The following is a 15107-nucleotide window of genomic DNA, read 5'->3' on the forward strand; positions in this document are numbered from 1 at the left end:
TCACTGGGTTAGAGTTGGCTATGTTCCTTTTCTAGTTACCTTACTAGACTGAGAGCTCACTGACCGGGTCCTATTCATGTTTCTTCATTGTAAGTTTTTCTACATGGGAGACATCCAATGCATGAATGAACAAATGAATAAACTTGGTCTTGAGCCTCCCAGCTGTATTGACCTACACTCAACTATATAAAATTGTGATCAAATAAATGTTATTGCATGACTATTAAGAAGTAAACATTTACCTTACATGTAAGTTTTGTTGATAAATATGCATCTTCCAAACGCTTGATCCCTAGCATGGTGACATAAAACTAAATAAATCTATCTCAAATATATCAGGATAAATATCTCTGATACAAAATTAATACAGAAATATTGTAAATGAACTTGCTGATAAAATAAATATAAGATAGCCCTTCTTCGGCTTTGGAAGAATCTTGAAAATCTCTTAAATGTACATGGCACTGTAAAGGGGAGTCTTCTCCAGAAAGAAGAAGCTTATATCCTCTTTGTACTTCCTCTCTTTCTTTCATCCCTTTTACAAAAATGAAAATGGAACAATCCATTTTGGAGAAATAAAATTAAGTGTTCACTAATTTTTTAGCAAAGAGGGGAATGGAAGTTTTTTTTTTTTTTTTAATCCCTATAAACTGCAATAAGTGGAAGTAATAAATCATCCATCACCTGTATTTTTAAGAGTACCAACTCTTTAAATGCAGCAAGAGAAATAAAAAACAACATTCATCAGGGATCTGGAAAGCAGATTTTCCCACTGAGTAGATCTTCTAGCCCAATATCTTTACTGGTCTGTAATAAAAATACCTACTTTGATTTCTTAGAGATTGCTCCAAGTAATTATAGTGAAGCAACTTAAAAATTACTACATATTATTTAATTTTTATAGCACATTTTTAGAACCCCATTTCTTCTGGAAAAAAATTCATATTGAAATAATTTATTATTGTGAGACTCAATCCAGGGAGAAGGGAAGATAAGAGTATTTTCATATGACACAAAATGGTTTAGGACATGAAAGGAAAGATTTATGACTTCTTTTAAATCATCCAGCTATGGTTTTGAGCATGTTTGTTTTAATTTTTTTCCCCAGGATCTTTGCTCTGTTTGATGCTAATGACGTATTTAGCAAATTCCTGTACTGTATGATATATTCTACTTTGTGGGAGAGTGTCAAATATTAGTGTTGGTTTGCCTATGTTGATGATTTGCTGTAATTCAGACAGTGCAAACAATTTAAACTTCCTTAGCTTCATTTTATAGGTATATATTTTTTTAATGCCCTTTCTGTGATTGCTGTAAGAATTTAAAGACTAACAAAATATAAATTAACAATGTGGGCCTCAACAAATGTTCATTGCCAATCTCTTTCTCTTTCTTTTGTTTTCCTCTTTCCTTTTCCTTTCATAGTAGACTATGGCTTGAAAGCAAAGAAAAAGGTGGATAAGAAGCCAGGTTCCACAGTTCCATATTAACCTCTGGAATGTGGGGGCCAGGGGGCGAGGTTGGTAAGTGGAGGAGACGATATAAATGTACTTTCACAGTATTTAACCTATTGTGATAAAATGCAATTAAAATGATTACTGAAATTATCTCAACAGCTGTATTTACTCAAGTTAAAAAAGTCAGGAACATTTTCTCAATTTATTTATTTTTTTATTGAAACACTCAATACTTCAAAAAATACCAAGAAGCCAAACAGTTGTCTGCTGGACTTTATCAATCTCTGGCAATGCAAAATACCTTGAGAACCTCAAGAGAACCTTAGCTGTATTCATTCCTGGTTAAAAATACATACCTTTTTTTTCCCCCTGCCTTTTCTTTCCATTTTTCAAAATAGAAGATGCAGTTTGTTTCTTATTACAGTTGGTTAGAGTTGCATAGCAAAGATGTTTGGGTAGCTTTGAAAATGTGAAGGTTGGAGTCTAAGGAACAAGGTAAATTTTGCATTTGGATCTCATTAGCAATTCCTTCAGTCATCATTCTTTTATCTAGCTATATCGGTAATTCCCTCAGGAATGATAATGCCGTCCAAACTAGGATCGTGCTAGAGATTTTCCCTGGGTCTGCAAACTACTGAGATTGTAATTGCTTGGTATCTGTCTTAATGGAATGATAAGCTTTTTTTTCTTTTTGTATCACAAAAAGTATGTTACACTGTGTGTTCATCTTCTCTATTGTCTTCACAGCTTGTTCTCCAGAGACCAACGGGAAAGAGTGTGGCAGCCTCCGTGACTGTGAGAACGGAGGCACCCGTGATCCTCTGACAGGGCAGTGCCAGTGCCCCCCAGGGGTTCATGGGAAAACATGTGAAGATGGTAGGAATGTCCGGTGCCAGTCGCGTGGGGCAACTCTAAGCTCCTGAGGTTTCTAGGGGGAAATAAACTAAGTGAAAGTTGCATCTGTATTTTTCAAGGTGGCCTTTTCTAAAGAAGTAAAAGACCGTGTCTATATATACAAGAGTACAATTGTTTTGACTGATGATGTGTGGAACAACAAAATAAGTGATGCTTAAATCTCCTACTGTGACCTAAGCAGGATGAATTCTGACACAGAGAAAGGCTTTTTCTTCTGCCGACTTTTGTCCAGTTTGTGTATGCAGATTTGGATGTAAAAGCTGGGGAGAATTTGTTCGCTCTACATAACAGCAGGGGGATAAAATGGAGCTCCTTGGGCAAACCAGGAGCGAGAGAGATGAAAATCGGAGGAGAGGAGAGGAAGGAGAGAAGAAAAGAGAAATGATGGATGAAAAATATCACAAAATACCGACGAGTATGGTGTATGGATTTTTCACAGAAACCAGTGAAGAGGGCACATTTGTTACCTGGACTGATAACACACAAGAACAGAAACTGCTTGTATAGGGATCAGAGCTAAAGGCAGAGAGAGTCAATGAGGATATAAATCTCCAGGGATTGCCAGAAATCATGGGGGGTTGATTAGATTCTCACAGTCCACCGAACTTGGGAGATAGAAACAAAGTTTACTTTGTTTTCTGAGATGCAGGAAAGCCCCTCCTGGCATCCCAGTTACTTATCCCTTGAGCAGTCTGTTTATTTATTAAAAATATATATTAAATGGATACAAGGAATGGTGCCAGGCATTATGATGTGATAACTAAAAAGAAATCATGATGCTCCAGGTCCTTCCATGTGGAACTTGCAGCCTTGTTCAAGACAAACATATGTTACAAATGTTGGTAGGTGTTACCAATTAAATATTAATGTGTAGTTAAAGGTGAGATCACGAGGACAACGCAGACTCTGTGAGCCAGGGCAAGACTTCTGGAGATGTGACACTTAAGCAGAAGCCTGCAGAACGAGGACAGATGAGACAGGGGAAGAGTGAGGGAACAGCATTCCAGACTAAGAGGCCACATGCTGCCAGATTGAAGTGGGAAGCGTGGGATGCACTGTGGGACCTGCAGAGGCCAGCGTGGCCGAGCAGAGGCAGCCAGGGAGAGAGCAGTGCAATGAGATGTCAGCCCATGCAGGGGCTCGGAATCTAGTGAAGCTTGGGAGTTTGGACCTGACAGCAATGACAAGTCATTTTAGGGTTTTAAGCTGAGGATACAGAATCCTATTTGGGGTTTACAAAAGATCTCTCTAGCCTTCAGTTTAACCATGTTGGAAACATCTTGCCTTTCTCAAGCTCCTTACTTCGTATAATGACAGCTCTAGCAAGTTTTGCATGTGGGTTAACATTTCCTTTGCTTGTCTTACCACCCTCCAGGATGCCCAAAAGGGTTCTTTGGAAAGAACTGCAAGAGGAAATGTAACTGCATCAACAGTGGCCATTGTCACAAAATGTATGGAGCCTGTATGTGTGAGCCAGGGTGCTATGGGAGGTTTTGTCATCTCAGTAAGTCACAGGCTCAGAAAAGTACAGAGAATATGTTAGACAAAGGAAGAGTAAAAACATAATTTATATAGTTACAGATATATGACAATTATGTTCTAGTATTTAGCCTGTTTAAAAGATAGAATCTAAATTTTGATGAATGGAAGAAAAATATTTCTAATTTTTGTACATTATTTTTCTATTAGTGTTTACCTTAATTATTGAGAGAGAGGATTGTTAATAGTTTACTTATGAGTAAAAGGATATTTGACTTTTTACAAGAGTTGAATATCAAGGGCCCAGAGTAAGTCTCTTTTATTTCTGGGTATCATTCCCTAAAATTTCTAAAACAGGTTTTCCGTTTTTCATTTTGACTATCAATCACATTTAGCAAAAAATGAAAGAAAACACGATCACCAATAAATACTTGAGTATGTAGTAACTTAGATTTTCTACCAACAGGATAACCTGGTTGCTCACCATCCCCACCTGGAAGCTGTGTGCAGGTGCCTGTGAGCCTGAGATGATGTCTGCCCTGCTCCTCTACCTAGTCCATGTCTTCTCCTCTTTGGATTGAAGGACTAGTTTCTCTGAAAATCTTTCCTGAGTAAACTTCAGTGTCTTAATCTGTTTGAGCTGCTACAAGAGAATACCATAAACTGTAGTTTATAAACAAAAAATATTTATTTCTCACAGTTCTGGAGACTGGGAAATCCAAGATCGAGGTCCCTGCAGATTTGGTGTCTGGTGAGAGCCAATTTTCTGGTTCATGGATGGTACTTTTTTGCTGTGTCTTCACATGGTAAAAAGGGCTAGGCAGCTCTCTGGGGTCTCTTTTATAAGGGCACAAATATTCAGATCATAGCATTCAGTAATACCATGTCCATCTCTTAAAAATGGACACCTTTTACAGTCTTATATTGTGTGTTTAGCTGAATATCTATGGCTTTTATTCTATTTTATAAAAGGTGTGCCCTTAGACAAGAGAGAGTAAATTAGAAATACTCCAATAAGAAAGCCAGTGAAGCAGTATAGAAAACTGAACCTGGGTTACAAGGAAAGGTAAGGCTTAGGTCAGCAAAATAGAAGAGAAGGGAGGAAGGTGTGAGTAAATGTGATGGAGGTGCAGATGTGTGTTCAAGAATGTCCTACACCTCTTAGAACATTCCAAGGGAAGAAGGCTGACCTATAAACAAAGATAGTATCATTTCTATTGTTCTCTAGTGTAAAAAGAGACATCCCATTTTTAGTATTAATTTTTTATTTTAAAGGTAATATCAGATGTTTGGGCCAAAAAAAAAAAATACCCAAAACAAAAAACCTTACGTCATAATTCATCTGGTCAAAAATTTTAAAAGCTAATTTTTCAGAAACATGAAAAGTTAAAGTTTTTAGAGTTTAATAATATCAGCAATGCAGATTTTTATTTATTTGCATGCTGTGAGGAGTTGAGGCACAGGAGAAAATTCAGTGAACAGACTTGGTGGTGGTGAGCATTTTGAATATGACCATCTTTAGGAAGAACATATACATTCCAGTTCTTTGGGATCCCCTTATTGCTTGGACTCAAGGCTGTATCTATTAATGTCACTTGCCTGATGACCCTGAGAAGCTTGAATTTGCAACTCTGTATTAGTTTTCTAGCGCCAACTAAATAAAGTACCACAAACTGAGTAGCATAAACAAAAGAAAATTATTGTCTCACAGTTGTGGAGGCTAACAGTTCAAGATCAAGTGTCCACAGGCCCTCTGAAGATGCTCAGGAAGGATCTGTTCTGGGCCTCTCTCTAGTTTCTGGTGGTTCCTTGACTTGTGGCAGTATAACTCCAATCTTCACAATAAAGGTGTTCTCCATGTATGCATGTCTCTGTGTACAAATTTCCCCTGTTGATGAGGACATCAGTCATATTGGATTAGAGGTTCATTCTATTCCAGTATGACCTCATCATAACTCAACTAATTACATCTGCAATGACTCAATTTCTAAATAAGATCACTTTCTGAGGTACTGGGGGATAGGACTTCAATATATGAATTTTGGGTGGACACATTTCAATGCATAAGAAATGATGGATGAAAGTCTTGCAAAATATCAATGAGTACTGTGTATGGATTTTTCATGGAAGCCAGTGAAGAGGCCACATTTCTTACCTGGCAACTGCAACTATGATCTCCCCATATGGTGGCATCAGAACCGCCACTTTGAATGATCTCTTCTAATGTCCCTTTCATCCGCCAGAAAGTCGAGTGGTTTGTTTTGTTTTCTCTAAGCAGCTTTCTACAGCAAAGTCTATATGTGCATACAATACAATTACCTTGAACCTGGAGGGCACTTGAAGGCTCTTTCATTTGATAAGTCCCTTGGACAGCTGTAATGGGAAAGAAAAAAAGCATGTCAGAGTTATATTTTCAAAATGAAATTGAATTACTGAAAGTGTCTCTTCAAAGAGAGAACGAAGGGTATGTTTTCCATAATGCAAAGGTGGGACTTTTCCATGTTAGAATTCCTGTGCTGACCACCATCCCCAAAATCAGTGGCACAGGGAAAATAACAAAGGGAAGACAAGCACCATTTGCCAAAGATTTGGCCTAGATAATGCTGCTGTCACGATGAAAGCTTTGTGTCATCCACATGTTGTAAAATTATTTCCAATTGCTATATAAGGAAAGGGAGTAAAAACAATGATAAACACTCACATAAATGTTTGTCCATCATCTCTGTGCTGTGGAAGATGAATATGGGGACTGGCCGGGCTTAGCAGTCCTCAGAGAATATTAACTATAGGCACCAATGGAGCGCATTGAGAAGCAATTTCTCTCCCGGAAGCACCAGAGCCATTTAAGTAGTTCAGCCTTCACTGTTCACGTCCAGTTGCCAAAAAGCAAATGAATTGCCTTGTTTGAAAGACATTTGTTTTCTTATTTATTTATTTTTTTTGGCAGTCAGGATGATCCCCTTGTTTTACCCATAATCAGGCCCCACAGAACTACATGTCTGTGCACTAACAATTTAAAATCAACAAAGCATGGTTTTCAGATGACCAGTTTGCTTCAATCTGCTTGCAGACTGCCCCAAGGGGGCCTACGGAGCTGGCTGCTCTTCAGAATGCCAGTGTGTAGAGGAGAACACCCTGGAATGCAGTGCCAAAAATGGTAGTTGCACCTGCAAATCTGGTTACCAAGGCGACAGATGCCAGAAAGGTACAATCTGATGATAGATTTTCTTTCTTCTCTAATAATAATGCTCAGCCTTTGTTCAGCATCATATGATCATTAATTAGTTAATCCACAGTGTCCTCGGGAGATTGGTAAACTTTATTAATCCCTTATTTACAGGTGAGGAAACTGAGAGACAGGGCAATAGTTATTTAATGTTGTCTTCTTACCCTCTCCTGTTAGCTGTCCCCTTGCTACCTTGAGCGAGGGAAGAAAGATCACAATGCAGAGAACCTTATCCTAAAGAGAGTAGAGCTGGAAAACCACTTCCCTGATTTGAATTAATCAACCAAGGGCACTGCTGGCTTCCAGAATTACTGAATCTGGGTTTTTTTCATCTAAAGATTGATTATTCAGAAAAATACAATTCAAAGATATTTAACCACAGAAAATCTTGGCAAAATTTAAATGGTTATTCATGAAACCCTTTCTCAAATTTCTATTATGTAATTTTTAAAATAGGCCTTTAAGTATAAATTTTTATGAATTGTAGGATTTTAATAATAAGTAACAAATACATATTTATATGTGTGTGTGTAGATGAATATAAAATTTGGAAAAAGGTATTCCAATAAGTCAGTAATCGCTGGCTCTAGCTTGTGGACTCATGGAATGCTCCTCCCTGGGTATCCACATGGCTCTTTCATGTTGTCAAAAAGTTTCATGTCACCTTTTTCACTGGATCTTATTGGTACCACCCTACTTAAAACTGCAACTTGCTAGTCTCCCTGAACTTTTTTTCTTTTTCTATAGTGCTGGTCATCTTCTAACATACCACTACTCTAATTATTAATATGTCTAATATTTATTGCTTCTTATTTTCTGCTAGAATCTGAACCCCATGGGGGAAGGATATCTGTAAATTTTGTTCACCCAAGTGTCCCCAGACTCCTAGAACAGTCCTGACACATAGATGCTGCTCAACAAATATTTTCTTAATGTACAAATGAGCATGGTTCATTTTTTATTCTTTACACATTTTCCTCATATTATCATGTAATTTTCATTGAGCTTTTATTACTATTTTATTCAGGGGAAATTACCACAGATTTTTTTTTTCTCTTTAACACATAAGAATACTGAGCATATGACAAAGAAAATGATTATGACCAATAGTAAGCTATGATACTTTTTGCCTTTGCAGTGATTCAAAGGGCAATCTTGCTTAAAATAAGGAGGAAATAATGGGTTCGAAAGGAAGCCACTTACAGAGGCAGGCACTGGGACTGAAAGTTGTCATTGATGCTCATGTATCCTCATTTGCTGCTTCCGTTGCCATCCTCAGAGGGTCTGCAGGGCTTTTTCGGAGCTGAGTGAAAAGGGGAGTGTGACATTCCAGGTTGTCCTATGGCTGTGGCACTGGAGCATGGGAGCAGGGATGTCCTTCTAAATTTCATGGTGAGAAGGCTATTTAGGTAACTGGATTGTGGCTTTCTAGGCAATGGGAAAAGGAACTTGGGGAAACGGAAGGCTGACACTACACGAATGTGAATGTGTTTAATATGGTATGCGAGTGGGTCCTGTACCAATCTTTAAACCTCCTCCTGCTTCAACTGATTTGTAAGCCTAGAGTAGACCCCTTCTCCATGTCCCCACTGCAGAAGTCCTGCCCTGGAAGTCAATGCATGAAGAGACAATACCATATACACACACCTGGTTAAGTTTAATTTATTCTGATAACATTTCCTTAAGGCAGCTGCTGAATATACTTTATTGAAAAATGCTTCTTAGATTCCCACTGTGAAGAAAAATGAGTTGAAAGTATATGTAAATCAGCAAAATAGAGAGGTCACCATAATCTCTGGAAAACATATTATTTTTCAATCAGATAACTTTGTCCAATTTTGATATTTTTGTCTAACCACAAAATGAAATTATGAATCAGACTGGAGCAGGTGAATTGGCTTGCCATGATTGGCAGTTGAAATCAAGGCAAAAAGAGCTCTCCGAGAGTTGTGCGTGATGAAAATCAGCCCTGTTGTTTTTCTCTCTCCTTTTAAAAGAGTGAAGTAGCCCAAGTGCTCCTAGAGCCAGACATATCTTTAAAAATCTTAACTCCAGACCTGTGTCTAGATTGCAGATGAATAGTTAATTAAAGACTGCAACTTGTTTCAATGGCACTAATGAACAGTACTCTCCACAATCAGCACCGGGCCTTATTTAGCTTATCAGCCATGACTTCTAAGAACAGAAGAGCTGGTTTCTACCACTAACCTGAGAAATAGCAAACAAATAAACAAACAAACAAACAAACAAATAAATAAAAATAAAAAAGGAAGCCACCAGTGTCTTTGCCTTGCTTTGATTAGTTTGTAGCCTGGGGTATTTGGGACCCCAGCTGCAGGAAGAGCTCTGAATGCAGAGGACTGTGAACCAGCAAGCCCCTTGAATTCATCTAAGGATGCATATACAACCCTGTGTCATCATAAGAAAGAAAGATTTTTGTTACAGTAGTTCCATGCTGGATGAACTTCAATTTGTAGCTCTGGTGAGTCTCCAAGAGCAGGTTAATGGACTTGAAAGGTGCTCGGTACCTAGTATTGTATAGTAAATTGGGTGTAGTGACTGGGAGCACCAGTTTCAGAGGCCAAAAAATCATGATTCAAATCCCGACTTAGCTTTTTATAAGCTCTGTGACACAGAGTAAGTCATTCAACCTCTCAGAGCCTCCATTTCTTATTAAAATGTAGATAAAGTTGCTTATGTTGTGGAGTTATTTTTATGGAAATATGAGCTAATTTACATAAAGTGCTTGGCTCAGAGTAAGTGATCAACAGATCGGGTATGAATATCCTAGAAAATGTACAAATTCTGTTATTCAAAGACCCTGTCCAGAACAAGAAGATACTTCCCAGCCTGACTTTGTTTGATGTAACTTTCCACAATTGTCACAAATGCAGGAAAGTTTCCCCGTTTTCCCTGTTTAAAAGAATACTTTCCACCAGGTTTCTAATTGCTGCAGTTTTAATGGTAGAACGTATGCTGAAACTTCTGAGCCCTCAGTAGTCTCTGCAGCATCACCTTTCTTTTTCTAGTTCAGAGGGCATTTGACAAAGCAGCATGCAATTTCTCTTTTCCCACCTTATGCCTTTTACGTTCTTACACAATACACAATTTACAAACTTCCAGCGTGATTATTCTGGCTTATGAAAGAAGCAAAGACTTGGAGAACAGGATTTGGGCAACCATTTTAAAGCAACATTCTGAGCACCATGCCTCCTGAGCTTCCTTTACAAATTACATCTCATTTTCACATTTTGTTCTGTGCAACTGCCTCCAAAGATGTATATCAAAATTGCTTCCTTTGTTACTGTCTGAAAAACCACATTTTCAGCAAAAAGCCAACCTCTGTATCTGTGTTTCCAAAGTGACAAGATATAGCATCTTGTTGATTTCTTCAGGGAATATTTTTGGAAGTGCTATAAATCCTTAGAGGCTACTAGTATGTTTCTTTCTTTGCAGCTCAGTCATACACACACACACACACACACACACACACACACACACACACTTACTTTTCCAATTTGCTTAGGCAGCAGTAGAAATCTGGGATCATCTTGAGACTTATTACAAGTCTAAGCTCCTTCCTTTCTCTCTTTTTACTTTGCAAGCCTGCCCTGATGGCCTCTGGGGACCAGAGTTCCAATTCTCCTGTGCACCCTGTGAGAATGGAGGTCAGTGCAACAAAACAACTGGAAACTGTGATTGTGCTCCTGGTTACATAGGAAAATCCTGTACCATACATAAGTCATAAACCTAGACAGGATAACCAACAAGGGCAATAAAACTGTTAGCTTTATAAATGCTTTTTTTGTTTGTTTTTTCTAACTGCTGCACAAGATACTGTTGTGTTAGAGTCCATGTTTTAACTATGGCATCACAAATTATCCCAATACCTCATGGCTTAAAACAATAATTTATCATTTTCTTTATTCTGTGGCTGGATGGGATGGTTGTACTTCTGGTCTCACCTGGGGTCACTCATGTGGCTGCTTCAGCTGGTTAGATCAGCTGGGAACAGACTGGGTTTGGCTGGGCTTCTCAACCCAGGAACATGGTCTTTCCTCTACATGAGGTTCCCACAGGGTTAGCCTGGACTTCCTTATCAGGGCAGTTACAAGACAACATTCCAGGAAGGGGTATCCCAAAAGTTTGAGAGGAAAATCTACAATACATCAAAAAGCCTAGCTCAGAAGCCACACATTATACCTCCGCCACATCTACTGGCAAGCTGCGTTCAAGGGGAGGAGAATGAGACTCTACCTACTGATGAGAAAAGTAGCAGAATCTCGTTGCCAAAGACCTGCAAGCTGGGAGATATGGTTGCAGCTATTTCGGGAACCAATCTACCATAGTATGCTATTTAAAGTTCTACTGAAAGGCACTTTAAGAACCTGCTAGACTGGAATTATCATTCTTGTCAGAATGGGAGCAGATTATAGACTGATAAAAGTGATTAGCTAAATTGAACCTTTTTCAAAGAGCCAGTAGAACTACCATCCTGCTCTGTCCTCTTGTGGCCGTGATTCTTGCGTAAGCTGTGTTCACCCTGCTGTTTTACCTTCTCTACACCATCACAGTGAAACAGGGTGACTTGAGAACTTGAAGAAAGTTGAGGGCTGAATGGTAATGACAGTATTGTTTACATGACTATTTGAAATTGTCTAATAAAAGTTAGCAAATGTCTGTTGTTTATGATCACCTATCATTTTATAAGGTCTGAACAATGATCTGAATTGGCTTTCAATACTTAAGACTTTCTATAAACCAACCAACAAATAAAACCAGAGATATAAACTGTAAATATAAAATGTAGCACCAGGATACTATTTAGCACTTAATCATCTGATCATTTTGGGAAATACCGTACTGTCCCTAAGGATAACCCTCAAGCGAAAATGATAGGACAAGGTCTTTGTCTGACAATTTTTCTGTATATAACAAAGTAGATTTTTATTTTAGGACTGTCATTCTGGCACTGTTGACAAGCATTTCAAACAGTATAAAAGTTTGGAGCAGCAGTTGGCTATCCATAACCCACTTGTTTACTTTATTAAAAAAAAAAAAACTTAAAGGTAAGAATTTACATATTCAAAAGGTAGTTACTTGCTATTTCCACAGTGAAGTGACATTTTCTCTTGTCTAACTCAACATTAACGGAATAATTATTAAGCAGATAGTGATAAAGTTTGCCCTGTTCCAATTGCCAGGTGATATAAATAGACTATTTAAAAACAAATGAAGAGAAAGATAAATGGCTCATTCTTTAAAATATTAATTTTAACAGTTATAGTACAATTCTTCCATTCTAGGATTTCAAACCCCAGGAGAATATTTTATGACAGTCTTGAGATTTTTGGTAATAGCAATACTATTTAGATTTTAATAGCAACCTGATTATGATGTATGTATTGAACGGAATAGGAAAAAATAATCCCTGACTCCTAGTCCAGTTCAATTTCAGTGTTACATGCTATTATCTGATTTTATACACAGACACAAACACAAATTATATAATCACCATAATAAGATATTTAGGAAAATGAATGGAGCCAAATGATCGGACTCATTAAAAATGCTTCATGCACACTTCACATAGAATGTGTGTGGCATTTAAAAAGGGGCTTGTATTTGAAGAAAAGCATACACATCTCTAAATATCCTGATATGGTGCTCACAGAATTTTAAAACCTAGTTACTCTGCATAATGAACCATAAAAATACTTATAGGCTATCCAAGGTAATGTGTTTTAGAGGCAGGAGAAACCAAAAATCTATTTCTAAAGATATTGACTTCATATAAATCTTATTGTTTGGAAGTTATAAATACAAATATTTGGGGAAAATTTTTTTTTAAAAAAGGTTTTATTTCACTGTGTTAGAAAATACTCTGGATTGTTGTAAGGTATTTTGTTTTATTTTATTTTATCTTATTTTATTTATTTTGAGTTTTGCTTCCTACACAGTGTGTGTGTGGCATGGGGTGAGAGTACAGGGGGGTAGATTCACAGACATTCTCACAGCCTTGATAAAAATGTACCATCTCTGTGAATGACAGTTTCACCTTTTGTATCAGGCCTTTTAGCAAATAATAAGAGATGTGGTCCCTGCTTTTTCTTTATCTTAGAATTATTGATAATAAAAAAAGTACTAAATGGAAACAATCTAAATATCCACCAGGAGGAGAATGATTAAACAAATTATATAACACATCAATGGAATACTCTAAGGCCATTAAGATTCATTTTGGATGAATGTGTAATGGTCAGGAGAATTGACATTAAATTGACATTAAATGTTGTATACGGAGAATGATCCAAATTTCTAAGAACATGTGCTCATGTATGTATATGGAAAATTGTGGTAGAAAGGAGTTGTTAACAGTGGCCATCTCTACATGGTGGGACTGTGGGTGAATATTTTTTTCCTTTATACATTTCTATCTTTTCTATATTAACTACTGCATTAGTCCGTTTCTGTTGCTTATAATAAAATACACAGAAGTGGGTATTTTGTAAAGAAAAAAGAATTTATTGCTTAAAGTTTTGGAGGCTAGGAAGTCCAAAGTCCAGGGAACACAGCTGGTGAAGGCCGTGGTGGTGGTGACAGTGATGGCAGAGTATCACATTGTGAAAATGCTGTAGCAGAGAGAGCAGAGAGAAAGAGAGACCAACCTCTGCATTCGCTCTCCTTTTAAAGCTCCCAGACCATGCCCCTGACCACCATTATTAATCCATTCACTACTGCATGGTCCTACAATCCAATCACCTCTTCAAGGCTCCACCTTTCAAGTACCATACTAGGATTTCTCACCCTCTTCACAGTCACAGTGGGGGCCAAGTTTCTAACACATAAAACTTGGGGGACATAATTCAAGCTTCAATGAGTTTGGGGGTGACATAATTCAATCCACTACAACTACTTTAATAGTTTCCCCTTAAAAATCAGAGGGAAAAAAAGACATCATCTTTAGATCAATTGTTAACTAAATTGCCAAGTAACATAGCTGTCTGTTCTTAAAGTATTGTCTGGTGGCCTTAACTGTTTCCATGGTAGTAAAGATGTTTTTCCTTGAGTCTTATTGAACTGTTGCTATTTTAGCTGAAGACCATTTTCTCCTTTTTCTCCTGTTGTGGATATTGAGCATAACTCACCAGTACTCCCAAACCTCTTACAACACAAACACAACTAAAAGATCATAGTGACATTCCCTCTGAACACTTCCTTTCCCTTTGTTCAGAAATCCCATTTTCTATCCCTTAGTCGTGTTATATTACGTCTCTGAATATTGCCACATCTTTCATGAGCATTTACAAAATAGGATCCTTCACTACTGAAGGAAGAAAAATTAGAAAGAATGGGGAAAAGACATGCGAAGGGAGATACTAATTCCAAATACATCTATGCTTTAAACAGTATTTGATCAAACTTCATGAAAACCATACTGAACACAGGTATAAGGCTTCCTCAGTGGTAAGCTCCTAAAAGTTTAAAGGGCTCTTTGAAATATAAAAACCCTGGGTTGTACCATTTGCCGATTACCAGGGTGTAATACTCTTACTATGGTGTTTTCAAGCAACCAATGTGATGTCAAACAGCTCTCAAAATACCTGAAAAATTAACAGCTGGCTTTAGCTGGCTTTCCTGAGCTGGCAGTAGTGGCTCCAGCATACCACTAGCTGGCAAATATTGTATTCTGAACACATCAAATGATTTCTTAACCTTTACTTTCTTTTTTGATATTAAGATATTATTACTTTTGAGGTGTTCGTTTTACTTTGCTGTTTCTAAACAGATAACCAGTGTGACCTTTTGGTTGAATTAGCCCACAAATAGTTCTAACCAGCAAAAATATTTGCTACTTAGTCTATCTTATTTTTAAGACAAAAATCAACGGTTTGGCTGAATGAATTCAAGATTTTAAAAAAAGACAAGTGTTGAGTTGCTTTATGTGTAAACACAGGCTCCTCAGTCTGTTTTTCTAGAATTCATGTAGTTGAAGCATCGGCTGAGATCTAGAGGGACCATTTGCTCCG

General features: G+C 37.6%; 1 protein-coding gene across 1 annotated transcript in view; it reads left to right on the top strand.

Annotated features, from left to right (window-relative positions):
• Positions 1-7067, top strand: part of LOC134382919 (EGF-like and EMI domain-containing protein 1) — a 572482-nt gene extending 565415 nt beyond the window's left edge. Inside the window, 2 exon segments of the mRNA XM_063103582.1 lie at positions 3732-3876; positions 6922-7067. Of these exon segments, the coding sequence (XP_062959652.1) occupies positions 3732-3876; positions 6922-7067 (291 nt within the window).
• Positions 7068-15107: the final 8040 nt, after the last annotated feature.

Source organism: Cynocephalus volans, chromosome 1, assembly GCF_027409185.1.
Source record: "Cynocephalus volans isolate mCynVol1 chromosome 1, mCynVol1.pri, whole genome shotgun sequence".
Taxonomy (NCBI): domain Eukaryota; kingdom Metazoa; phylum Chordata; class Mammalia; order Dermoptera; family Cynocephalidae; genus Cynocephalus; species Cynocephalus volans.